The sequence below is a fragment of the Pelobates fuscus genome, chromosome 11 (genome assembly GCF_036172605.1).
Source record: "Pelobates fuscus isolate aPelFus1 chromosome 11, aPelFus1.pri, whole genome shotgun sequence".
Lineage (NCBI taxonomy): Eukaryota > Metazoa > Chordata > Amphibia > Anura > Pelobatidae > Pelobates > Pelobates fuscus.
In genome coordinates this window covers 1,922,029-1,948,223 of record NC_086327.1, presented here as the reverse complement: position 1 = coordinate 1,948,223, position 26,195 = coordinate 1,922,029, and the positions used below count along the sequence as shown (strand labels likewise).

The window sequence follows — 26,195 nt, the reverse complement described above, 5'->3', positions numbered from 1 at the left end:
TTAATTTTTTAAGAAATATTTTTAAGAGATATAAGTGTATACAATTGATACCTTTAAGATTTACAAACGTATAGAAAGCCATTCATAATGAGAGTTTATATCTTTTATTCAAAGTTAAATAAGCAATCATACATATACAGTCTGTGAGATAAACATTGATAAAACTTAAAGCATTACAATATGTATTATTGATAAAGAGAACGAATCATGGAATATGAAAACAAAGATTACGGTGTATCATACCGATATAAGTTTTTAAAAAAAAGAACATGCTATTGAACTTTCTCGGAATGTATTCTCATCCTCTCTCCCTCTGTAACCATGCCGATCCGGAAACACCTACGAATGAACCGCAAGGTGGAACGCATGAAAACAACGGAAACACGTCATACCGGAAGTGACGAACACGGAAGCAAAAATGCAAAAGAGGCTTGACACGCAGGGCATCGCCGTTGCCATGACGATAGCCCGTGAAATTAAAGAGCCCATAGAGCAATTATTTGAACTACGAGAAAGGTATATAAAGCAGGAACCAGTCCAAGGATCTTCATAAAGACTTTTTGATCCAGCTGAGGAAGCCTATCTGGCGAAACGCGTCCTGGAAACTACAATTATTGGACTCTTTTATTTTTGCCTAAATAGTGAATATTTGTATAGATACTGTTTTAAAGTGATAGTGTAATAAATATTTTTTTACTAAAATACTATTTGGCAAATTTTTCCTGCTACAAGAAAGAAGATTGAAAATAAGAAGGATAAAGGTTCCCAAGAAGGGAGAGGGTCGCCTTTACGGACCCTGCATGCGCAAGAACTGAGCTAAAATCTTTTGGCTCTTCAGAGTGTGAGTGGGAATTTTCTCATATAGATATTGCATTGCATATTTTACAGTTTTACGCTATGATATGTTTTTTGTGTTTATACTTTTAAGGAAATTATATCAAGGTTAAGGTTTCAAGAAACGATCTTATTAAGGTACATTCACACTTCTTCAGAATTATCTCTTGTTTCCACATCTTGAGTTAAATATAGCGCTTCACCATCACCCTGTATTTCATTCCTTAGTTTTTAAGATAAGATTTTGGTGCTTTAGCAGCTTCTCGGTTTAATTTTTAACCATTTGGTATATTTTGGCTTTACATATTAGCGCTGGTACACCCACCCATTTTTTAGATATATAATTATATATATATATATTTATATTAATAGTAAAATACACCTAGACAGTGCATGTGTGTGTAAGTATATGTGTATATATATACTTAGATCATATATATATAATATATATATATATATGATCTAAGTATATATATATATTTTTTTTACACTGATTAATTACATTTTATTTGATTTCCAGCCAGCAGGGGGACTAACTGTCATTACAGTTAGTCCCCCTGCTGGCAATGCCTGAGCCAGCTAACCCGGACATGTGATTGTGAGGTCCTCACAAGGACCTCACTCTCACATGGCCGGGCGGGGCCCCAGGAGTGAGGATCTGCTGCGGGGGGCTCCCTGGGAGTCCCCCCAATCGCGATCGCCGGCGTGGGATCGCCGGCGACCGGGTAAGTAAGAAAAAAACAGAGGGCGTACTATTACGCCCAGCGGCGTTTAGAGCCGCTTAAAATAGGGAGTAATAGTACGCCCTCCAGTCTTAAAGGGTTAAAAAAACGTAATTGTAAATATTTACTTTGGCTATCCTGGCCTTAAGTTTAAAGGACCACTATAGTGCCAGGAAAACATACTCATTTTCCTGGCACTATAGTGCCCTGATGGTCCCCCTCCCACTGGGCTCTAGGGTGAGGAAGGGGTTAATTTCTTACCTTTTTCCAGCGTCAGGCTCCCTCGTCGCTGGGAAATCTCCTCCTTCTTCTGCCGTCATCGGCTGAATGCGCATGCGCGGCAAGAGCCGCGTGCGCATTCAGCCAGTCTCATAGGAAAGCATTCTCAATGCTTTCCTATGGACGGCAACGTCTTCTCACTGTGAAAAAGCGAAAGCGCCTCTAGTGGTTGTCAATGAGACAGCCACTATAGGCAGGATTAACCCATATGTAAACATAGCAGTTTCTCTGAAACTGCTATGTTTACAGCAGAAAGGGTTAATCCTAGATGGACCTGGCACCCAGACCACTTCATTAAGCTGAAGTGGTCTGGGTGCCTATAGTGCTCCTTTAAACTTTGAATTCTCGCTTGATTGCAGTGAATTAGAAGGAATGCTTATTTGTCCTATATATAAAATGAAGACCAAGAAAGGCCTGAATCACGAACGCATGGAATCTCAGAAGAGTCCTGGTCACAAAGAGCTTAAATTGTTAGCTCTTTGTGTCAGGCATAAAAGGATAAAACTCAAAAATTTGCTCAAAATGTTTTTTTAAATGGACACTATAGTCACCAGAACATCTACAGCTTATTGAATGATATACATTTTATAGGACACAGATTATTGTATAGGATACAGCTTATTGAATTTGTTCTGGTGAGTAGAATCATTACCTTCAGGCTTTTTGCTGTAAACACTGTCTTTTCAGAGAGAATGCAGTGTTTACATTACAGCCTATTGATAACTTCACTGGCCACTCCTCAGATGGCTGTTAGAGATCCTTCCTGGGTCATGGCTGCCTAAAATGCATCCAAACATTCAGTATCTCCTCCCTCTGCATGCAGACACTGAACTTTCCTCATAGAAAGGCATTGATTCAATGTATCTCTATGAGGAGATGCTGATTGGCCAGGGCTGTGTTTGAATCATGCTGGCTCTGCCCCTGATCTGCCTCTTTGTCATTCTCAGCCAATCCTATGTTAAAGCACTGTGATTGGATCAGGCTACCACATGTCAGCAGGCAGTGGGCAGGTCTAAAGGAAACAGTGACAAAGTAAGCAGCTGAAGACTTGTGTTCATGTGAGATTTTACTATATTTAGGGAGGCATGAGTGGGATAGGGTGGCTAGATGGTGGTTTTAACCCTATAGGGTCAGAAATACATGTTTGTGTTCCTGGCCCTATAGTGCTCCTTTAAATGAATTGAAAATGAAAAGTGCTTTACCCCAAATTGTAAAGTTATGTGATAAGTAAATAAAAACCGAGAAGTTCTGAAAGAGGTGTAGGTCGGCAAATACACAGCATCTTTTAACCCCTTAAGGACCAAACGTCTGGAATAAAAGGGAATCATGACATGTCACACATGTCACGTGTCCTTAAGGGGTTAAAGGGTTAAATGTTGGATATTGGAATGAAGTTTGCATTAACTTTCACATGACAAACAGGTGTTACTTTCTCATCGTGTCAATGCCGCACACAACTGTGAAGTTTTCCACGATACAGGGCCGCGGTATTGGCATTGGAGTCAAATTAATATAATGTGGAAACAAGTACAGAGAAAAGAATCCAACTGGGAAGGTAGTCACAGTGTAATCTACTTTATTTAACAGCATTTCCTGCCAACAAAACTGCCAATTTAAATATATGCAAAAACTGTTTATCTACAGACTATCTTCTACAAAAAGAAACTTTAATCTACTCTTTTCCAATCAATCATCTCTTTTTTGGTGCGGTTGGTGGAATTCTGTCTCACAATCAAACAATGCTGTCCATTTTATCTTACATTTGGTTCATGATTCGACTCCGATCATATTTCGGAGTTCGGGAATTCATACGATCATCTGATTGGCCCAAATTCAGAAGAATGGCAGATCGTAACGAAACGAGGCTTTCTTTATTGCAAGTTCTGTTTAATTAAGATTTTCTTATCCCCTGCTATGCTAATAGCTTGCTAGACCCTGCAAGAGCCTCCTGTATGTGATTAAAGTTCAATTTAGAGATTGAGATACAATTATTTAAGGTAAATTACATCTGTTTGAAAGTGAAACCAGTTTTTTTTTCATGCAGGCTCTGCCAATCATTGCCAGGGGAGGTGTGGCTAGGGCTGCATAAACAGAAACAAAGTGATTTAACTCCTAAATGACAGTGAATTGAGCAGTGAAATTGCAGGGGAATGATCTATACACTAAAACTGCTTTATTTAGCTAAAGTAATTTAGGTGACTATAGTGTTCCTTTAAGGAATATTTGCAGACCTGTTCAGTTTGTGCAGTTTCTAAGGTACCTCATAAACTTCCATGTGAATTGTTGCACCCACTTCCCGTACCTAGTGTTCCATGGTCCCATTTGTCCATGGATTTCATTGTAGAACTTCCTAGTTCTAATGGCTATACCACCATCCTTATGGTAGTTGGCCGATTTACCAAGATGGCTTATTTTGTTCCACTCAAAAAATTGCCATCCTCACAAGACCTGGTTCTTATCATTATATGAGAAATTGTCCAACTACATGGCATTCCTCACAATATTGTGTTTGACAGAGGTTCTCAGTTTGTGTCTCGGTTTTGGAGGGCTTTCAATAAACAGTTGGGCATTGAATTGTAATTTTCTTCCTCTTACCATCCCCAAACCAAGGCACAGCTGAGAGGGCTAACCAGTCTCTGGAATTGTATTTGCGTAGCACTCAGGATAATTGGTCCGAATTACTACCCTGGGCCGAGTTTGCTAGGAACAATGCTAACCATGACTCTTCTGGACATAGTCCATTCTTTGTTAATAACGGTCTTCATCCTACTGTTCTGCCAGCTGTTTTCTCTGACACAGCTATCCCTGTTTTGGATGATCACCTTGCTTCTTTCATGATACTTGGACCAAAGTTCACTCCGCTCTCAAAACTGTGGCTGATAGTTTCAAATTGTATGCAGATAAGTGGCGCGGTGCCAACCCTGTTTACCAAGTGGGTGAGAGGGTGTGGTTATCATTGCTCAATGTCAAACTGAAAGTTCCTAGCATGTAGTTTGCCCCAAGATTCCTTGGTCCATTTCGTATCCTTCGAAAAATTAATCCTGTTTCATATTCCCTGTCTCTCCCTGCCTTTCATGTTTCTTTGCTCAAATCGCTCATTTGTAATAGATATAGTGTCCCTAGTGTTCTCCCTCCTCCGTTGGTCATTTCTCGACAGGAAGAGTATGAAGTCTCTTCCATAATCGATTCCAGGCTTTCTTGCGGTTCCTTCCACCATTTGGTTGATTGGAGGGGGTACGGGCCTGCTGAACGTTCTTGGGTTCCAGCTTCCAATATTCGTGCTGGTCGCAAGATTCGTTATTTCTACGCCAAATTTCCCTTCAAACTTGGTCCTGCCTGCCCAGTGGGCAGCCTTCAGGTGGGTGGTAATGTCACATGTTCATCATCACCTTGTGGTGTCTCTGTGAATAACTACCTTCCGGGCGCTGGTGGAGATGCTGGTTGGCAGACCTTTACCGTGGTGTCTGACTCCTGCGGCATATTGAAGGATGCCGGCTTCTGCGGACCCATGCCAATTTGTAGCCCCACATACACCCGCGGTTAAGGAGTTAATGACATTGGCGTGCATATGATGTCACGCAAACGACGCGCGCGCTCATTCTGGGGTCAGAGGCCAGGTACGGCCAATCGGATTTAAAGGAGACTTATTTAAACTCCTTTCTTGCCTTTCCTCATTGCCCTGTTGTGGTTTACCTTAGTGGTTGTCCGAGAGTGTGTTCCTGAGCGTTTATTTCTGGTTATGGCTTCTTTTGACTTCCCTGTATTCTGGTATCCTTGACTTTTGGCTTTCCCTCATCGTTGGGTCTCCTGTGTCCATAATCTTGGCAAATATTCTGACTATACTCTGGTACGTTACGTCCTGCCATTCTGAGGCCTGGTAAGATGTTACCTTTAGTCCAAGGTGTGATACAATTCTACATGTTGGATCACCTAGTAATCCTGACACCATGCCTGCGGTCGGTCAAATAAATAGCTTCCAGAAAATTCCTGAACCGATCTGGGTGATTTTTGGATATGTTGGTCACCCAGATCAGGGCTATCAGGGGATGTAATGTTTGTGGGGCTTTGTGTTTTTGGGGTACTTTTGGGGTGTTTGGGGAAAAAGTGTGTTTTTCTGTGCTTGGAGATAATTGGATTAGATTAGTACAATTCCTGATTCAATTATCTCCCAGGTCAGTGGGGGGGGGGGGGGGGGGTTATCCAGTTATCTATGGGAGTGTCATATATTGTAACACTGCTGCCATTGACCTGTGATTTTGTAATTCAGTCTACTATCAGGTCTAGGTGGGAGTACCCCTTGCATGGGGATTGTCATAGAAGGCTAAGTGCGGCCCCATTAAAATCAGTTCACTTCACCTTCAACATGCAGCCTCATCTCGTGATTGTAGGGAACAGCAATACCAGCTATAATCCCTGCTCATGGGATTGTTCTGTGGATTGCTGTAATCACTAGCTCTTGTAAGAGCTACACTGCTATACCTGCAATACTCTCTTGGAGGAGAGGCCTTCCCACTGGGAGCTGGATCCAGGGGTTTGGTCCAGGGTGGGAAGGGACGGTGAGACCCCAGCCAAGCAGTGGTGGCTAAGGGGCTATGGTGCTTATGGTGTCCGGTGTGGTGCTTATGGTACTCAGTGTCAGCTAGGAAGCATCGATTGGCGGAGTCACCCAGTTGGGGTGCCAGGCGTCCGTCACAGACGTTAAGATGTTTAATGTGAGATATTTAGTACAGAGGCAGAGTAACTCTAGAAGTTGCAAAGTTTGGCTTGTTTCTTGTTTTGGAGAATAAAGCTAAGCTCTGCAAGGTCTAAAACTGGTGAATCTGGTTTTGGATATAATGAAATTATGTGGCTATTAAAGGAATATTGACAAGAAAAAATAGAATTAAAATCACCCCAGATCATGCAGAGTCCATTTTCACGTATTACATAGTCTTGAGGCTAAAAGTGTATAAATAAAGACACATTATTGTCAACCAATATATGAGAGCCAAGTGACAGATAACGCTGGTTGGATGGAGTTTATTAGATGACTTTGGAAAGGATTCTATTGTTTTGAGACAATGGTTTAGGACGCTATGGACAGGGGTAGGATTGCATGATATTATCAATCCACTCAATGTAATTCACCACTTTGGTATAAATCCCGGGTTTTGCTGGCTGCCCGCAGGGTCGGTGTCCCCAGGATGTGATTCCATGTAACACTGAATTGCAGACCAAGGGTCCCCCGGAGTCTCCCTGTGGGGAACAACCCAAATAATGAGCAAAATGGAAACATATTTATATTGAAAGCTGCCCCCAACAATCCATTAACCAATTGCAGTAAATAGAGCAGCATTCTATAATCAATAATCACTATCTCTAGATAGATAACTAGCTCTCAGGTAGACAGGGATTAACTTTGAATAGGATGTTATTACCCACCGTCTAGCATATCAGTAAAGGATGATTGAGAGCATTGCTAAACCTCCACAAATAGAGGTTGTCTGGATTAGGCTTTATTTCTCTTACTGAGTTCTAGGTAAATAAAGGAACACAAAGTTACCCCAAAATAAATTATTTATTTAGTAGACGCACCCCAGTAAAAAAAAACTATACATCCTTTTGATTATGCATTTTTTTCATTGGGGTATATATGAAAACAGCTTGGGAAAGCTGCAGACCTGCTATCTGCAGCCTTGGCAAGCTCTCCCCTGTTTCCCAACCCAGACTTTCAGTCTGTGCCAGGGAAATGACTAATCAGAGGCTACTCATGGAGTCAGCTCTGAGCCATGCCACCCCACCATCTGATGTCCGAGACTCGGGCTAATCAAGGAGAGGCCAGAGAAGCCATTGCCATAACAGATTTACACATTACTATTGTAAAATGTGGGTCTGGGGTTATTAAGCAAAGAGGGGGAAATCCCATTAACACCCCAGTGCCCCCATTAATCTTTATGACAGATACCTCACCTGACAGGTATCCTTTCCTCCGTGGAGGTCTCCAGCACAGAGCATACTCTCGGTTATCTCATCATCGGGATAGTATAGTCTACAGTCAGAGTGCGGTGTAACAGTGATATTAACACATTGCAGCACATCCGGATACGTCTCTGAGAAATACACAAAGAGACAGGAGAATTCAAACTCAGTTTCAAATTTAAGGTCAGAGGATTTTTCCAATTCGGCTATTTTAACTTTAAATTTGAAATTCACTTTGAACTCTCACTTTCATTTTTAAAAGAGTCCAGTGAACATTAATACATTCTTTTCCAAAATGAAAGTTAGTTGCACGTATTATAGTGTAATACAAACACATATCCTTCCAGCTACCTTCAGCATTCATACCCAGCTATATACACGGCTTTTCAAACCTGCTCGATGGTGGCAAATGATATGGGAGCGGGACTTCTGCTACACCAATGCCATGGGTGTAATTATACATAAGGTCAGTAACACAAATTAAAATAAATACACTTTACTCTGTGCTCTGTGGCAGTGTGAGGGAACACTTCTATATTAGCCTCAGAATGGCACTTCAGTGTTCCCTGACTAGAGGGGGTTAAACATCAATCAGGGAGCTACATGAACCCAATCAATCAGGGAGCTACATGAACCCAATCAATCAGGGAGCTACATGAACCCTATCAATCAGGGAGCTACATGAACCCAATCAATCAGGGAGCTACATGAACCCAATCAATCAGGGAGCTACATGAACCCAATCAATCAGGGAGCTACATGAACCCAATCAATCAGGGAGCTACATGAACCCAATCAATCAGGGAGCTACATGAACACAATCAATCAGGGAGCTACATGAACCCAATCAATCAGGGAGCTACATGAACCCAATCAATCAGGGAGCTACATGAGCCCAATCAATCAGGGAACTACATGAACCCAATCAATCAGGGAGCTACATGAACCCAATCAATCAGGGAGCTACATGAACCCAATCAATCAGGGAGCTACATGAACCCAATCAATCAGGGAGCTACATGAACCCAATCAATCAGGGAGCTACATGAACCCAATCAATCAGGGAGCTACATGAACCCAATCAATCAGGGAGCTACATGAACCCAATCAATCAGGGAGCTACATGAACCCAATCAATCAGGGAGCTACATGAACCCAATCAATCAGGGAGCTACATAAACCCAATCAATCAGGGAGCTACATAAACCCAATTAATCAGGGAGCTACATAAACCCAATCAATCAGGGAGCTACATAAACCCAATCAATCAGGGAGCTACATAAACCCAATCAATCAGGGAGCTACATAAACCCAATCAATCAGGGAGCCACATGAACCCAATCAATCAGGGAGCTACATGAACCCAATGAATCAGGGAGCTACATGAACCCAATGAATCAGGGAGCTACATGAACCCAATGAATCAGGGAGCTACATGAACCCAATCAATCAGGGAGCTACATGAACCCAATCAATCAGGGAGCTACATGAACCCAATGAATCAGGGAGCTACATGAACCCAATCAAGCAGGGAGCTACATGAACCCAATCAGGGAGCTACATGAACCCAATCAATCAGGGAGCTACATGAACCCAATCAATCAGGGAGCTACATGAACCCAATCGATCAGGGAGCTTCATGAACCCAATCAATCAGGGAGCTACATGAACCCAATCAATCAGGGAGCTACATGAACCCAATCAATCAGGGAGCTACATGAACCCAATCAATCAGGGAGCTACATGAACCCAATCAATCAGGGAGCTACATGAACCCAATCAATCAGGGAGCTACATGAACCCAATCAATCAGGGAGCTACATGAACCCAATCAATCAGGGAGCTACATGAACCCAATCAATCAGGGAGCTACATGAACCCAATCAATCAGGGAGCTACATGAACCCAATCAATCAGGGAGCTACATGAACCCAATCAATCAGGGAGCTACATGAACCCAATCAATCAGGGAGCTACATGAACCCAATCAATCAGGGAGCTACATGAACCCAATCAATCAGGGAGCTACATGAACCCAATCAATCAGGGAGCTACATGAACCCAATCAATCAGGGAGCTACATAAACCCAATCAATCAGGGAGCTACATGAACCCAATCAATCAGGGAGCTACATGAACCCAATCAATCAGGGAGCTACATGAACCCAATCAATCAGGGAGCTACATGAACCCAATCAATCAGGGAGCTACATGAACCCAATCAATCAGGGAGCTACATGAACCCAATCAATCAGGGAGCTACATGAACCCAATCAATCAGGGAGCTACATGAACCCAATCAATCAGGGAGCTACATGAACCCAATCAATCAGGGAGCTACATGAACCCAATCAATCAGGGAGCTACATGAACCCAATCAATCAGGGAGCTACATGAACCCAATCAATCAGGGAGCTACATGAACCCAATCAATCAGAGAGCTACATGAACCCAATCAATCAGGGAGCTACATGAACCCAATCAATCAGGGAGCTACATGAACCCAATCAATCAGGGAGCTACATGAACCCAATCAATCAGGGAGCTACATGAACACAATCAATCAGGGAGCTACATGAACCCAATCAATCAGGGAGCTACATGAACCCAATCAATCAGTGAGCTACATGAAACCCAATCAATCAGGGAGCTACATGAACCCAATCAATCAGGGAGCTACATGAACCCAATCAATCAGGGAGCTACATAAACCCTATGCAGAGGGAAATCAATCTCTCCTGTGAAGAGCTGGGGTGGAGACAGAGAGACTGTGAGTCAAAGAGACTGTGAGTCAAAGAGGCTGCTGAAACTGTGTGGAAAGTAAAGGGATTTTGCAAGCTGTTATTTTTATTTGTTAATCTCCTGGGGTTAGCAGTAGCATAGACAGGGTACTCTATGTTAGTTAGTTTGGTTAATGCTTAGCTGCCCAGTAGCATAGACAGGGTACTCTATGTTAGTTAGTTTGGTTAATGCTTAGCTGCCCAGTAGCATAGACAGGGTACTCTATGTTAGTTAGTTTGGTTAATGCTTTGCTGTGGCTAAATTGGGGCCGGCTTGCTAAATAAAGCTTTACTCATATTGGAAGAAAGAACTGTCTATGACCCAAGACCCGGCCAGCCTGCTACAGCTCCCACTAGCAAATTGCCGGGCGCAATTTTATATTTTCCTATAAAGTGGCAACAAACCATAGCAGGCATGACTAGTGCCCCTTGAGCGTCCGGTCTGCCCTCGGGGTTATTAATAATTCTATAAAGGCTTTCTGTTATTCTCTGCCCTTTTATTCCTACATTGTTCTCTGACTTTTCATTGGAAAACAATTCGAATACTGACATAGAATGGAAACCTAGACAAAATCCTAGGGTTCTTGCCTTCACTAAACCAAGCAAGTAGCTTGGGGCCACGCCAGCTCCCAGCTTCCTCTCTGTACGTACAGAGATGGGGCCCCGTGTTGTCTTGATGGATAGACCGAGCCTGTAGCTGTTAGGGTTCCAGGATTCTGGTCACAAATGATGGATTTGGTGATTCGTCTTGTAAGCTTACAGCCAAACATCAATATCTACTTATTAGTAGAACAACTCCCATTATTAATACCGTGACGCCTTATTCCATCAATAGTTTGTACTTGCTCCATGCATCATTTATTTGCCGTACACAAAGAACATTTTGTTTACCGGCAGGACTCGTAGTGGTTCCCCATCCTGATGTTAAGCAACTTGTTCCATCTTCTACCAACATGTCAGCCAAAGGTATCGTTTGCACATATGGACCAATCACAGCTGGTGACGCAAGTTTGAGTAGCATGATGTCATTTTCATACGTTGTCTCATTGAAGTCAGGGTGAGGGAACATGGCCACAGCATACGTGTACTGATCGAAATCTCCAGGGCTTAAAATACTGTGTGCTCCAAGTCGTATCTGAATGTTCCTGCATCATATTATAAATACTCATATCAGAAAAACAAGACTGCCATCAATCGCTACGGAATCTGTTGGCGCTATATAAATTGCAATAATAATAATAATAATCGGTGCAATCAATGGGCACATGCCAGGCTAAACTAGAATGACACGATTTCAAACAAACACTTGGTAATGTCACTATAGATAGACTATGATGTAAACATTGCCGAACCCAATGGGAACAAAACTCCCAATTTATCACAACTCGATAGAAAACCCTTTGGTTGCTGGATACTGCAAGCCGCTCCTCGTCTGAATCTTATAATAATGTTTTCATCCTTTTGCACACAATGACATCACAGCACACTGTGGTGACACACGGTGGCAGCACACGGGTATAACACACAGGGATAACACACAGTAACGGCACACAGGGATAACACACAGTAACAGCACACAGAGATAACACACAGTAACAACACACAGGGATAACACACAGTAACAGCACACAGAGATAACACACAGTAACGGCACACAGGGATAACACACAGTAACAGCACACAGAGATAACACACAGTAACGGCACACAGGGATAACACACAGTAACGGCACACAGAGATAACACACAGTAACAGCACACAGGGATAACACACAGTAACAGCACACAGGGATAACACACAGTAACAGCACACAGGGATAACATACAGTAACAGCACACAGGGATAACACACAGGGATAACACACAGTAACAGCACACAGGGATAACACACAGTAACAGCACACAGGGATAACATACAGTAACAGCACACAGGGATAAATCGCAATGACAGCACACAGGGATAACACACAGTAACAGCACACAGGGATAAATCGCAATGACAGCACACGGGTATAACACACAGTAACGGCACACAGGGATAACACACAGTAACAGCACACGGGTATAACACACAGGGATAACACACAGTAACGGCACACAGGGATAACACACAGTAACGGCACACAGGGATAACACACAGTAACAGCACACAGGGATAACACACAGTAACAGCACACAGGGATAACACACAGTAACAGCACACAGGGATAACATACAGTAACAGCACACAGGGATAACACACAGTAACGGCACACAGGGATAACACACAGTAACAGCACACAGGGATAACACACAGTAACGGCACACAGGGATAACACACAGTAACAGCACACAGGGATAACACACAGTAACAGCACACAGGGATAACACACAGTAACAGCACACAGGGATAACATACAGTAACAGCACACAGGGATAACACACAGGGATAACACACAGTAACAGCACACAGGGATAACACACAGGGATAACACACAGTAACAGCACACAGGGATAACACACAGGGATAACACACAGTAACGGCACACAGGGATAACACACAGTAACAGCACACAGGGATAACACACAGGGATAACACACAGTAACGGCACACAGGGATAACATACAGTAACAGCACACAGGGATAACACACAGGGATAACACACAGTAACAGCACACAGGGATAACACACAGTAACAGCACACAGGGATAACACACAGTAACAGCACACAGGGATAACATACAGTAACAGCACACAGGTATAACACACAGTAACGGCACACAGAGATAACACACAGTAACAGCACACGGGTATAACACACAGGGATAACACACAGTAACGGCACACAGGGATAACACACAGTAACGGCACACAGGGATAACACACAGTAACAGCACACGGGTATAACACACAGGGATAACACACAGTAACGGCACACAGGGATAACACACAGTAACGGCACACAGGGATAACATACAGTAACAGCACACAGGGATAACACACAGGGATAACACACAGTAACAGCACACAGGGATAACACACAGTAACAGCACACAGGGATAACACACAGTAACAGCACACAGGGATAACATACAGTAACAGCACACAGGGATAAATCGCAATGACAGCACACGGGTATAACACACAGTAACGGCACACAGGGATAACACACAGTAACGGCACACAGAGATAACACACAGTAACAGCACACGGGTATAACACACAGGGATAACACACAGTAATGGCACACAGGGATAACACACAGTAACGGCACACAGGGATAACACACAGTAACAGCACACAGGGATAACATACAGTAACAGCACACAGGGATAACACACAGTAACAGCACACAGGGATAACACACAGGGATAACACACAGTAACAGCACACAGGGATAACACACAGGGATAACACACAGTAACAACACACAGGGATAACACACAGTAACGGCACACAGGGATAACACACAGTAACAGCACACAGGGATAACACACAGTAACGGCACACAGGGATAACACACAGTAACGGCACACAGGGATAACACACAGTAACAGCACACAGGGATAACACACAGAGATAACACACAGTAACAACACACAGGGATAACACACAGTAACGGCACACAGGGATAACACACAGTAACGGCACACAGGGATAACACACAGTAACAGCACACAGGGATAACATACAGTAACAGCACACAGGGATAACACACAGGGATAACACACAGTAACAGCACACAGGGATAACATACAGTAACAGCACACAGGGATAACACACAGTAACAGCACACAGGGATAACACACAGGGATAACACACAGTAACAGCACACAGGGATAACACACAGGGATAACACACAGTAACAACACACAGGGATAACACACAGTAACGGCACACAGGGATAACACACAGTAACAGCACACAGGGATAACACACAGTAACGGCACACAGGGATAACACACAGTAACGGCACACAGGGATAACACACAGTAACAGCACACAGGGATAACACACAGAGATAACACACAGTAACAACACACAGGGATAACACACAGTAACGGCACACAGGGATAACACACAGTAACGGCACACAGGGATAACACACAGTAACAGCACACAGGGATAACATACAGTAACAGCACACAGGGATAACACACAGGGATAACACACAGTAACAGCACACAGGGATAACACACAGAGATAACACACAGTAACAACACACAGGGATAACACACAGTAACAACACACAGGGATAACACACAGTAACAGCACACATGGATAACACACAGAGATAACACACAGTAACAACACACAGGGATAACACACAGTAACAGCACACGGGTATAACACACAGGGATAACACACAGTAACGGCACACAGGGATAACACACAGTAACGGCACACAGGGATAACACACAGTAACAGCACACAGGGATAACACACAGTAACAGCACACAGGGATAACATACAGTAACAGCACACAGGGATAACACACAGTAACGGCACACAGGGATAACACACAGTAACAGCACACAGGGATAACATACAGTAACAGCACACAGGGATAACACACAGGGATAACACACAGTAACAGCACACAGGGATAACACACAGGGATAACACACAGTAACAACACACAGGGATAACACACAGTAACGGCACACAGGGATAACACACAGTAACAGCACACAGGGATAACACACAGTAACAACACACAGGGATAACACACAGTAACGGCACACAGGGATAACACACAGTAACAGCACACAGGGATAACACACAGAGATAACACACAGTAACAACACACAGGGATAACACACAGTAACGGCACACAGGGATAACACACAGTAACGGCACACAGGGATAACACACAGTAACAGCACACAGGGATAACACACAGTAACAGCACACATGGATAACATACAGTAACAGCACACAGGGATAACATACAGTAACAGCACACAGGGATAACACACAGGGATAACACACAGTAACAGCACACAGGGATAACACACAGAGATAACACACAGTAACAACACACAGGGATAACACACAGTAACGGCACACAGGGATAACACACAGTAACAGCACACAGGGATAACACACAGTAACAACACACAGGGATAACACACAGTAACGGCACACAGAGATAACACACAGTAACAACACACAGGGATAACACACAGTAACGGCACACAGGGATAACACACAGTAACAGCACACAGGGATAACACACAGTAACAGCACACAGAGATAACACACAGTAACGGCACACAGGGATAACATACAGTAACAGCACACAGGGATAACATACAGTAACAGCACACAGAGATAACACACAGTAACAGCACACAGAGATAACACACAGTAACGGCACACAGGGATAACACACAGTAACAACACACAGGGATAACACACAGTAACGGCACACAGAGATAACACACAGTAACAACACACAGGGATAACACACAGTAACGGCACACAGGGATAACACACAGTAACAGCACACAGGGATAACACACAGTAACAGCACACAGGGATAACACACAGTAACAGCACACAGAGATAACACACAGTAACGGCACACAGGGATAACACACAGTAACAACACACAGGGATAACACACAGTAACGGCACACAGAGATAACACACAGTAACAACACACAGGGATAACACACAGTAACGGCACACAGGGATAACACACAGTAACAGCACACAGGGATAACACACAGTAACAGCACACAGGGATAACACACAGTAACAGCACACAGAGATAACACACAGTAACGGCACACAGGGATAACATACAGTAACAGCACACAGGGATAACATACAGTAACAGCACACAGGGATAACACACAGGGATAACACACAGTAACGGCACACAGGGATAACACACAGTAACGGCACACAGGGATAACACACAGTAACAGCACACAGGGATAACACACAGTAACGGCACACAGGGATAACACACAGTAACGGCACACAGGGATAACACACAGTAACAGCACACAGGGATAACACACAGTAACAGCACACAGGGATAACATACAGTAACAGCACACAGGGATAACACACAGGGATAACACACAGTAACAGCACACAGGGATAACACACAGGGATAACACACAGTAACAGCACACAGGGATAACACACAGGGATAACACACAGTAACAGCACACAGGGATAAATCGCAATGACAGCACACAGGGATAACACACAGTAACAGCACACAGAGATAACACACAGAGATAACACACAGTAACAGCACACAGGGATAACACACAGTAACAGCACACAGGGATAACACACAGTAACAGCACACAGGGATAACACACAGTAACAGCACACAGGGATAAATCGCAATGACAGCACACGGGTATAACACACAGGGATAACACACAGTAACAGCACACAGGGATAACACACAGTAACAGCACACAGGGATAAATCGCAATGACAGCACACAGGGATAACACACAGTAACAGCACACAGGGATAACACACAGTAACAGCACACAGGGATAAATCGCAATGACAGCACACAGTGGCCGCACACAATGACAACACTGGGTGACAACACACAGGGGAAAAACCCAGTGACAACACACGGTAACAGTACACAGGGATAAAACATAATGACAGCACACAGTGACAGCATACAGGGATAACGGAACACTGTGATCGCACACAATGACAACACTGGGTGACAACACACGGGAAAAAACACAGTGACAGCACACCGACAACACCCGGGGATAAAATACAGTGACAGCACACTGTGACAACACACTGGGATAAAACACAGTGACTGCACACTGGGATAAAACAGTGACTGCATACAATGACAACACACAGGGATAAAACACAGTGACAACACATGGTGGAAGCACACAGTGACAGCACCCACAGATAAAACACAGTGACAGCACACAATCAGGGTTATTCACTAGAATCCAAATAGCTCTGCACCGAATAGAACCGTATTATCCAGCTGCATACGGGTCAATTCGGACTGAATTAATTTATTAATAACTGATTATCATAAAACTGCTTCAAAGCCCTTGGTGGGGCAGGGGTTAATTATGTGGTGGCTGGCCAGCGCTAATTATCCAACTGCCACATTACACATTAAAAAAAGTAAAAAAATTATAATTACTATATAATAAATATTACTATAATATATAGGTATTGTACCTCTATCGCCACCTGATGGGTGGCGATACGTTAAAAACGGCACACAGTGAGAACAGCCCCGAGTGACGGCACACAGTGAGAACAACCCCGAATGATAGAACACAGTGAGAACAGCCCCGAGTGACGGCACACAGTGAGAACAACCCCGAATGATAGAACACAGTGAGAATAACCCCGAGTGACGGCAGACAGTGAGAATAGCCCCGAGTGACGGCAGACAGTGAGAATAGCCCCGAGTGACGGCAGACAGTGAGAACAGCCCCGAGTGACGGCAGACAGTGAGAACAGCCCCGAGTGACGGCAGACAGTGAGAACAGCCCCGAGTGACGGCAGACAGTGAGAACAGCCCCGAGTGACGGCAGACCGTGAGAACAGCCCCGAGTGACGACAGACAGTGAGAACAGCCCCGAGTGACGGCAGACAGTGAGAACAGCCCCGAGTGACGGCAGACAGTGAGAACAGCCCCGAGTGACGGCAGACAGTGAGAACAGCCCCGAGTGACGGCAGACAGTGAGAACAGCCCCGAGTGACGGCAGACAGTGAGAACAGCCCAGAGTGACGGCAGACAGTGAGAACAGCCCAGAGTGACGGCAGACAGTGAGACTAGCCCCGAGTGATAGCAGACAGTGACAACACACGGGAATAGAACGAGTACAGCCCAAAGTATGAAACAGCTTAAACAATAATGAAATACCCACGTCATGTTGCAGTGCCCTGCCGTCAGGACCCAGCACTCGTCTATCAGGACACCACCACAAATAAACGAACTAAAATAGTGCAAGGCCACCTGGTATGGATGTGAGTCGGACTGACATTCCTCTCCACCAATAATTCGATTAATGTTTCGGCCTGTTACTGGACATAAACATTCATAAAAGTTCAGTTAATGTTGAAGATTTCTGTAATTAAACTTCATTGACACCAGTTTCTATAACTGCCAGAGTGTGTGCTACCGCCACCGTACTCCAACAATTAAATGGATACTATAGTGCCAGGAATACTAAGCGGAATCCCTGGTACTTCCGCTCCACCCTGCCTCCCCCATCCCTCGCTCCGCACGCCCTTCCCAGTAAATAATGAAAATTAATATATATGTTTATATGAACTGAAAAATATAGAATTTGGCACAGTAATGATGTCTCATCCCAGCTTTTGACTCTTTCTGTGTTGGCATGTGGTGTTCAAATAACATCTGCTATGAGGTTAAGTTGAGACAAATGAAAATGCTAATTGTCAGATCTCATTATGACTCTCTTGAGCAGTTTCATATGTAAGTGTGATGTTTATGGAAAATACTGGGAGCTTGTGACTGGTGTGTACTTAGACCTAGAATGCTGCACAGTCACTACCCTGATATACGAACTAACACACACACACAGGACGGAGCATTGGGAAGAGCAGGGTGGAAAAATGCTCAAAACCACTTTTATCAAAGTGAAACCCATCCAGGTTTTCCAGCTGTTTCTCTCTCTTTTTACCCAACGAGGGTGATTAAGCCACAGACATTCTCTGTACTGAGCTATATGTGTGGTGTCTGTGAGCGTGATGGTGAGCTATATGTCTGTGAGAGGGATGGTGAGCTATATGTCTGTGAGAGGGATGGTGAGCTATATGTCTGTGAGAGGGATGGTGAGCTATATGTCTGTGAGAGGGATGGTGAGCTATATGTCTGTGAGAGGGATGGTGAGCTATATGTGTGGTGTCTGTGTCGGAGGGATGGTGAGCTATATGTGTGGTGTCTGTGAGAGGGATGGTGAGCTATATGTGTGGTGTCTGTGTCGGAGGGATGGTGAGCTATATGTCTGTGAGAGGGATGGTGAGCTATATGTGTGGTGTCTGTGTCGGAGGGATGGTGAGCTATATGTGTGGTGTCTGTGAGAGGGATGGTGAGCTATATGTCTGTGAGAGGGATGGTGAGCTATATGTGTGGTGTCTGTGTCGGAGGGATGGTGATCTATATGTGTGGTGTCTGTGTCGGAGGGATGGTGAGCTATATGTGTGGTGTCTGTGTCGGAGGGATGGTGAGCTATATGTGTGGTGTCTGTGTCGGAGGGATGGTGAGCTGTGTGTGGTGTCTGTGAGAGGGATGGTGAGCTATATGTGTGGTGTCTGTGAGAGGGATGGTGAGCTGTGTGTGGTGTCTGTGTGGGAGGGATGGTGAGCTGTGTGTGGTGTCTGTGAGAGGGATGGTGAGCTATGTGTGGTGTCTGTGTGGGAGGGATGGTGAGCTATATGTGTGGTGTCTGTGTGGGAGGGATGGTGAGCTATATGTGTGGTGTCTGTGTCGGAGGGATGGTGAGCTGTGTGTGGTGTCTGTGAGAGGGATGGTGAGCTATGTGTGGTGTCTGTGTGGGAGGGATGGTGAGCTATATGTGTGGTGTCTGTGTGGGAGGGATGGTGAGCTATATGTGTGGTGTCAGTGTGGGAGGGATGGTGAGCTATATGTGTGGTGTCTGTGAGAGGGATGGTGAGCTATGTGTGGTGTCTGTGTGGGAGGGATGGTGAGCTATATGTCTGTGGGAGGGATGGTGAGTTAAATGTCTGTGGGAGGGATGGTGAGCTATATGTCTCTGGGAGGGATGGTGAGCTATATGTCTGTGGGAGGGATGGTGAGTTATATGTCTGTGGGAGGGATGGTGAGCTATATGTCTCTGGGAGGGATGGTGAGCTATATGTCTGTGGGAGGGATGGCGAGCTATATGTCTGTGAGAGGGATGGTGAGCTATATGTGTGGTGTCTGTGAGAGGGATGGTGAGCTATGTGTGGTGTCTGTGTGGGAGGGATGGTGAGCTATATGTGTGGTGTCTGTGTGGGAGGGATGGTGAGCTATATGTGTGGTGTCTGTGGGAGGCATGGTGAGCTATATGTGTGGTGTCTGTGGGAGGGATGGTGAGCTATATGTGTGGTGTCTGTGGGAGGCATGGTGAGCTATATGTGTGGTGTCTGTGAGAGGGATGGTGAGCTATGTGTGGTGTCTGTGTGGGAGGGATGGTGAGCTATATGTGTGGTGTCTGTGTGGGAGGGATGGTGAGCTATATGTGTGGTGTCAGTGTGGGAGGGATGGTGAGCTATATGTGTGGTGTCTGTGAGAGGGATGGTGAGCTATGTGTGGTGTCTGTGTGGGAGGGATGGTGAGCTATATGTCTGTGGGAGGGATGGTGAGTTATATGTCTGTGGGAGGGATGGTGAGCTATATGTCTCTGGGAGGGATGGTGAGCTATATGTCTGTGGGAGGGATGGTGAGCTATATGTCTGTGAGAGGGATGGTGAGCTATATGTGTGGTGTCTGTGAGAGGGATGGTGAGCTATGTGTGGTGTCTGTGTGGGAGGGATGGTGAGCTATATGTGTGGTGTCTGTGTGGGAGGGATGGTGAGCTATATGTGTGGTGTCTGTGTGAGGCATGGTGAGCTATATGTGTGGTGTCTGTGGGAGGGATGGTGAGCTATGTGTGTGGTGTCTGTGAGAGGGATGGTGAGCTATGTGTGTGGTGTCTGTGAGAGGGATGGTGAGCTATATGTGTGGTGTATGTGAGAGGGATGGTGAGCTATATGTGTGGTGTCTGTGGGAGGGATGGTGAGCTATATGTGTGGTGTCTGTGGGAGGGATGGTGAGCTATATGTGTGGTGTCTGTGGGAGGGATGGTGAGCTATATGTGTGGTGTCTGTGGGAGGGATGGTGAGCTATGTGTGTGATGTCTGTGAGAGGGATGGTGAGCTATGTGTGTGGTGTCTGTGAGAGGGATGGTGAGCTATATGTGTGGTGTATGTGAGAGGGATGGTGAGCTATATGTGTGGTGTATGTGAGAGGGATGGTGAGCTATATGTGTGGTGTATGTGAGAGGGATGGTGAGCTATATGTGTGGTGTATGTGAGAGGGATGGTGAGCTATATGTGTGGTGTATGTGACAGCCCATTACAGCTGTTTGCAATTTTAATACTTTTCTTTTAAAAAAACAACAAAAAACATAAACAGCCATTTTCAAGAATCTACAATATAACTGGTGCTGGACTCTGAGATAGCTGGTTTGTAACTTAATATAATGTTATCGTTTTCGCTATTGTAACGTTCTACCCAGGACTCACTCAGTGTTCTACTGACCCGGATTAATTCAATGTTTAATAGTCATTAGTCATTAATATCTACGGGGTTTATATGCAGCATAATAATGAACTCACTAAAGTGGGAACTGTCTGGAATTCAAAATTAATTCCACATTTTAAGAATAATAACCCAACTGAAACATTGGCTGATTAGCAAAATATTTGCAGTTCGGTTATTTTTGCCCAAAATGTAAAATCCTCACTTTACCGAACCGTCTGAATAAAGCAGGAAGTTCACCTTAAACCCGCGTTAACCATTACATTGATCTATCAACCCAACATCTACAGTATAACTGGTGCTGGACTCTGAGAGAGCTGGAAGTTCACCTTAAACCCGCGTTAACCATTACATTGATCTATCAACCCAACATCTACAGTATAACTGGTGCTGGACTCTGAGAGAGCTGGAAGTTCACCTTAAACCCGCGTTAACCATTACATTGATCTATCAACCCAACATCTACAGTATAACTGGTGCTGGACTCTGAGAGAGCTGGAAGTTCACCTTAAACCCGCGTTAACCATTACATTGATCTATCAACCCAACATCTACAGTATAACTGGTGCTGGACTCTGAGAGAGCTGGAAGTTCACCTTAAACCCGCGTTAACCATTTCATTGATCTATCAACCCAACATCTACAGTATAACTGGTGCTGGACTCTGAGAGAGCTGGAAGTTCACCTTAAACCCGCGTTAACCATTTCATTGATCTATCAACCCGACATCTACAGTATAACTGGTGCTGGACTCTGAGAGAGCTGGAAGTTCACCTTAAACCCGCGTTAACCATTTCATTGATCTATCAACCCAACATCTACAGTATAACTGGTGCTGGACTCTGAGAGAGCAGGAAGTTCACCTTAAACCCGCGTTAACCATTTCATTGATCTATCAACCCAACATCTACAGTATAACTGGTGCTGGACTCTGAGAGAGCTGGAAGTTCACCTTAAACCCGCGTTAACCATTTCATTGATCTATCAACCCAACATCTACAGTATAACTGGTGCTGGACTCTGAGAGAGCTGGAAGTTCACCTTAAACCCGCGTTAACCATTTCATTGATCTATCAACCCAACATCTACAGTATAACTGGTGCTGGACTCTGAGAGAGCAGGAAGTTCACCTTAAACCCGCGTTAACCATTACATTGATCTATCAACCCAACAACTACAGTATAACTGGTGCTGGACTCTGAGAGAGCTGGAAGTTCACCTTAAACCCGCGTTAACCATTTCATTGATCTATCAACCCAACATCTACAGTATAACTGGTGCTGGACTCTGAGAGAGCAGGAAGTTCACCTTAAACCCGCGTTAACCATTTCATTGATCTATCAACCCAACATCTACAGTATAACTGGTGCTGGACTCTGAGAGAGCTGGAAGTTCACCTTAAACCCGCGTTAACCATTTCATTGATCTATCAACCCAACATCTACAGTATAACTGGTGCTGGACTCTGAGAGAGCTGGAAGTTCACCTTAAACCCGCGTTAACCATTTCATTGATCTATCAACCCAACATCTACAGTATAACTGGTGCTGGACTCTGAGAGAGCAGGAAGTTCACCTTAAACCCGCGTTAACCATTACATTGATCTATCAACCCAACATCTACAGTATAACTGGTGCTGGACTCTGAGAGAGCTGGAAGTTCACCTTAAACCCGCGTTAACCATTTCATTGATCTATCAACCCAACATCTACAGTATAACTGGTGCTGGACTCTGAGAGAGCAGGAAGTTCACCTTAAACCCGCGTTAACCATTACATTGATCTATCAACCCAACAACTACAGTATAACTGGTGCTGGACTCTGAGAGAGCTGGAAGTTCACCTTAAACCCGCGTTAACCATTTCATTGATCTATCAACCCGACATGCAGTAAAACATGATTGTGTCGCTTTTCTAGGCATTTAGGCTAAACAGTGATTTCACAGCACCCCCTTTGCAGCAACACAAACCGAAGTCAGAGTATAACCTGTACCTGCTACCCAGAATCCCACAGGGCACTTAGAAGCTGCCTTAGTGGCCCCTTTCGGAGCTTAAATCCCAATATCTGTAATAAAGACTGTGTATTCGGTCTGTGTGAAAGTCCTTTAATTCCTGATCCATCTCACCTGCTGATCCCAGCAGAGCCGCGAGTATCACAGGAAGCATTTTCCACATGAGACTTTGGATGGAACAGTTTGTGGATTTGCTTTTTAATCTGCTTGTTTGATTACACAGTGAATTATTAACCAAATGAACAGAATATCTTCCCACCTGACTACTGGAGTCAATGACGTTAAAGTGGGCTTCCTGTGTTTCGTTACTGAATACAGTATTTAATGCAGACTCCGGGATTAGTGTGAATGTGTGGGGTGGGATAGGGGCTGCATTGTATATGTCGGGGGTGTAGTGTGAGTGTGTGTGTGAATGTGTGGGGTGTGATATGGGCTGCATTGTATATGTAGGGGGTGTAGTGTGTGTGTGAATGTGTGGGGTGGGATAGGGGCTGCATTGTATATGTAGGGGGTGTAGTGTGTCAATGTGTGGGGTGGGATAGGGGCTGCATTGTATATGTAGGGGGTGTAGTGTGTGGGGTGGGATAGGGGCTGCATTGTATATGTAGGGGGTGTAGTGTGTGGGGTGGGATAGGGGCTGCATTGTATATGTACGGGGTGTAGTGTGTGAATGGTGAGATAGGGACTATGTTGTGTGGGGTGGGATAGGGGCTTTATTGTGTATAGAGGGGATGTAGTATGTGAATGTGTGGGGTGGGATAGGAGCTATAATGTGTTTGTAGGGGTTGTAGTGTTTGTGTGTACAGTGGCTGTGTTGTGTATAGGAACTGTAGTGAGCATAAGTGAGCGGTGCAGTGTGTGAATGTGTGGGGTACGATAGGGGCTGCATTGTATATGTTGGGGATGTAGTGTGTGAATGTGTTGGGTGGGATAGTAGTTGTATTGTGTACGTAGGGAGCGCGTTGTGTGAATGTGTCGGGTGGGATAGGTGCTGTATTGTGTATACTAGCTGTGTATCCACGGTTAATAATAAATAAATGCTAATATTTCTTAAAAGAAAATGTGCTCGGTAACGAATGGGTCAATGATAGTCATTAATCCTTGTGTTTTTATGCACGCTAGGAAAAGGAAAGATTAAATGAACAGCAATTACTTATATCTACAAGCACCCTTGGGACATTATCAGTGAGGTTCTTTCACAAAACAACAAATTGGAGAGAACTAAACAGTTTTTTTAAAACTCAGGCTGAAACCGTCAAATCAGTCAAATTTGGATTTTAATTCACTGCAATTCCCTAAAATTCACAACTGTACCATGTAATGTAGTGTGTGAATGTGTGGGGTGGGACTGGGTACCTCCGCCGAACACGCTGCCTAGTTATCGCCGGGACACCACCAGCACTCCAGCCCCTAGCCACTGCAGCTTGGCTGGGGTCTTGCCATCACTTCCCACCTTGGAACAGGGTCCTGGATCCAGATTCTAGTGATTAAACCTCTCGTGCAGAGAGTATAACTATATAGCTGGTACACCCAAACACTAGTCGAGACTGAGTACAAAGGAACTGATTTGTTATGGCCAAGTTGCCTGCTTTTACCCCAGCATGGGGTCTCCACTCAATGCAAGACAAGCCTCTACCATAAATCTCTGTGCCTGGGAGATAATTGTATTAGAGACCGGTAAGCTAATTATCTCCCAAGAACAGGCAAGCCTAAAAATATAAAAAATAACAATAACCCCACCAATAATATTTTCCCAAATAGCCCTGATCTGAGCGCTTAAGTTCTCCAAATAGCGCTCATATCCAGGCAGTGTAGGGGAAACTCCACCGTGTTAAAGTTCTGACCGACTGCATACTTGGTCCTATGCCCAAAACAGTTCCAGTGCATTTGGTGCTTTTCCAGGTCAACTTTCGTGAGTTCCTGCGTCCGAAATATAGGGTGCTCTGGCTGACTCTTAGGTAGCATTTGTGCCCCTCAGGCACCTTCCCTCCAAAAAGTGCTTTCCTCATGCCGAAAACAGTTCCATAACATTCCCGGTTAAATCCTGCTGTGACCTGGGACCCACGAAGTCCTCATGCTGAACTTAGTCACATAACAATAATTGGTAAATAGTGCTGCGGACAATTCGTAAGTTTCTTCATGCGAACGGACGCCGGGGATTTATCGTTTGGTTCAGTTCCAAAGAAGGGAAAGTGCCGAACCAGGAGCACACAGAGTAAACTGCCAGGCCTCCCCAGCAGCATAACTCCCAAACAGGGTCTTTGGATATGGCCCATAGTCCTTGGGCAAGAGGCTAGCTAGCAGGCTCTTCCAGGAGCTTGTGGCATAGG

The 26,195-nt window shown here is 44.6% G+C and overlaps 2 protein-coding genes across 2 annotated transcripts in view; one reads left to right on the top strand and one right to left on the bottom strand.

Annotated features, from left to right (window-relative positions):
• Window positions 1-26,195, top strand: part of LOC134577756 (alpha-tectorin-like) — a 48,806-nt gene that overhangs the window by 13,730 nt on the left and 8,881 nt on the right. The gene's annotated exons all lie outside the window — the stretch shown is intronic.
• LOC134577983 (trypsin-like) lies at window positions 6,893-24,039 on the bottom strand. The gene is made up of 5 exons (XM_063436943.1): window positions 23,980-24,039; window positions 18,454-18,610; window positions 11,465-11,718; window positions 7,785-7,924; window positions 6,893-7,070 (listed from the first exon to the last, which is right to left on the bottom strand). The coding sequence occupies exons 1-5, from the start codon at window positions 24,026-24,028 to the stop codon at window positions 6,909-6,911; spliced, it is 762 nt and encodes a 253-aa protein (XP_063293013.1). The 5' UTR covers window positions 24,029-24,039; the 3' UTR covers window positions 6,893-6,908.

Coding starts and splice junctions, on each gene's coding strand:
- LOC134577983 (XM_063436943.1), bottom strand. CDS start 24,028: ATGTGGAAAATGCTTCCTGTGATACTCGCGGCTCTGCTGGGATCAGCA. Junction 11,719..18,453: donor GCAGGGCACTGCAACATGAC/GTGGGTATTTCA, acceptor AATATGATGCAG/GAACATTCAGATACGACTTG. Junction 7,071..7,784: donor GAGGAAAGGATACCTGTCAG/GTGAGGTATCTG, acceptor TGTTCCCCACAG/GGAGACTCCGGGGGACCCTT.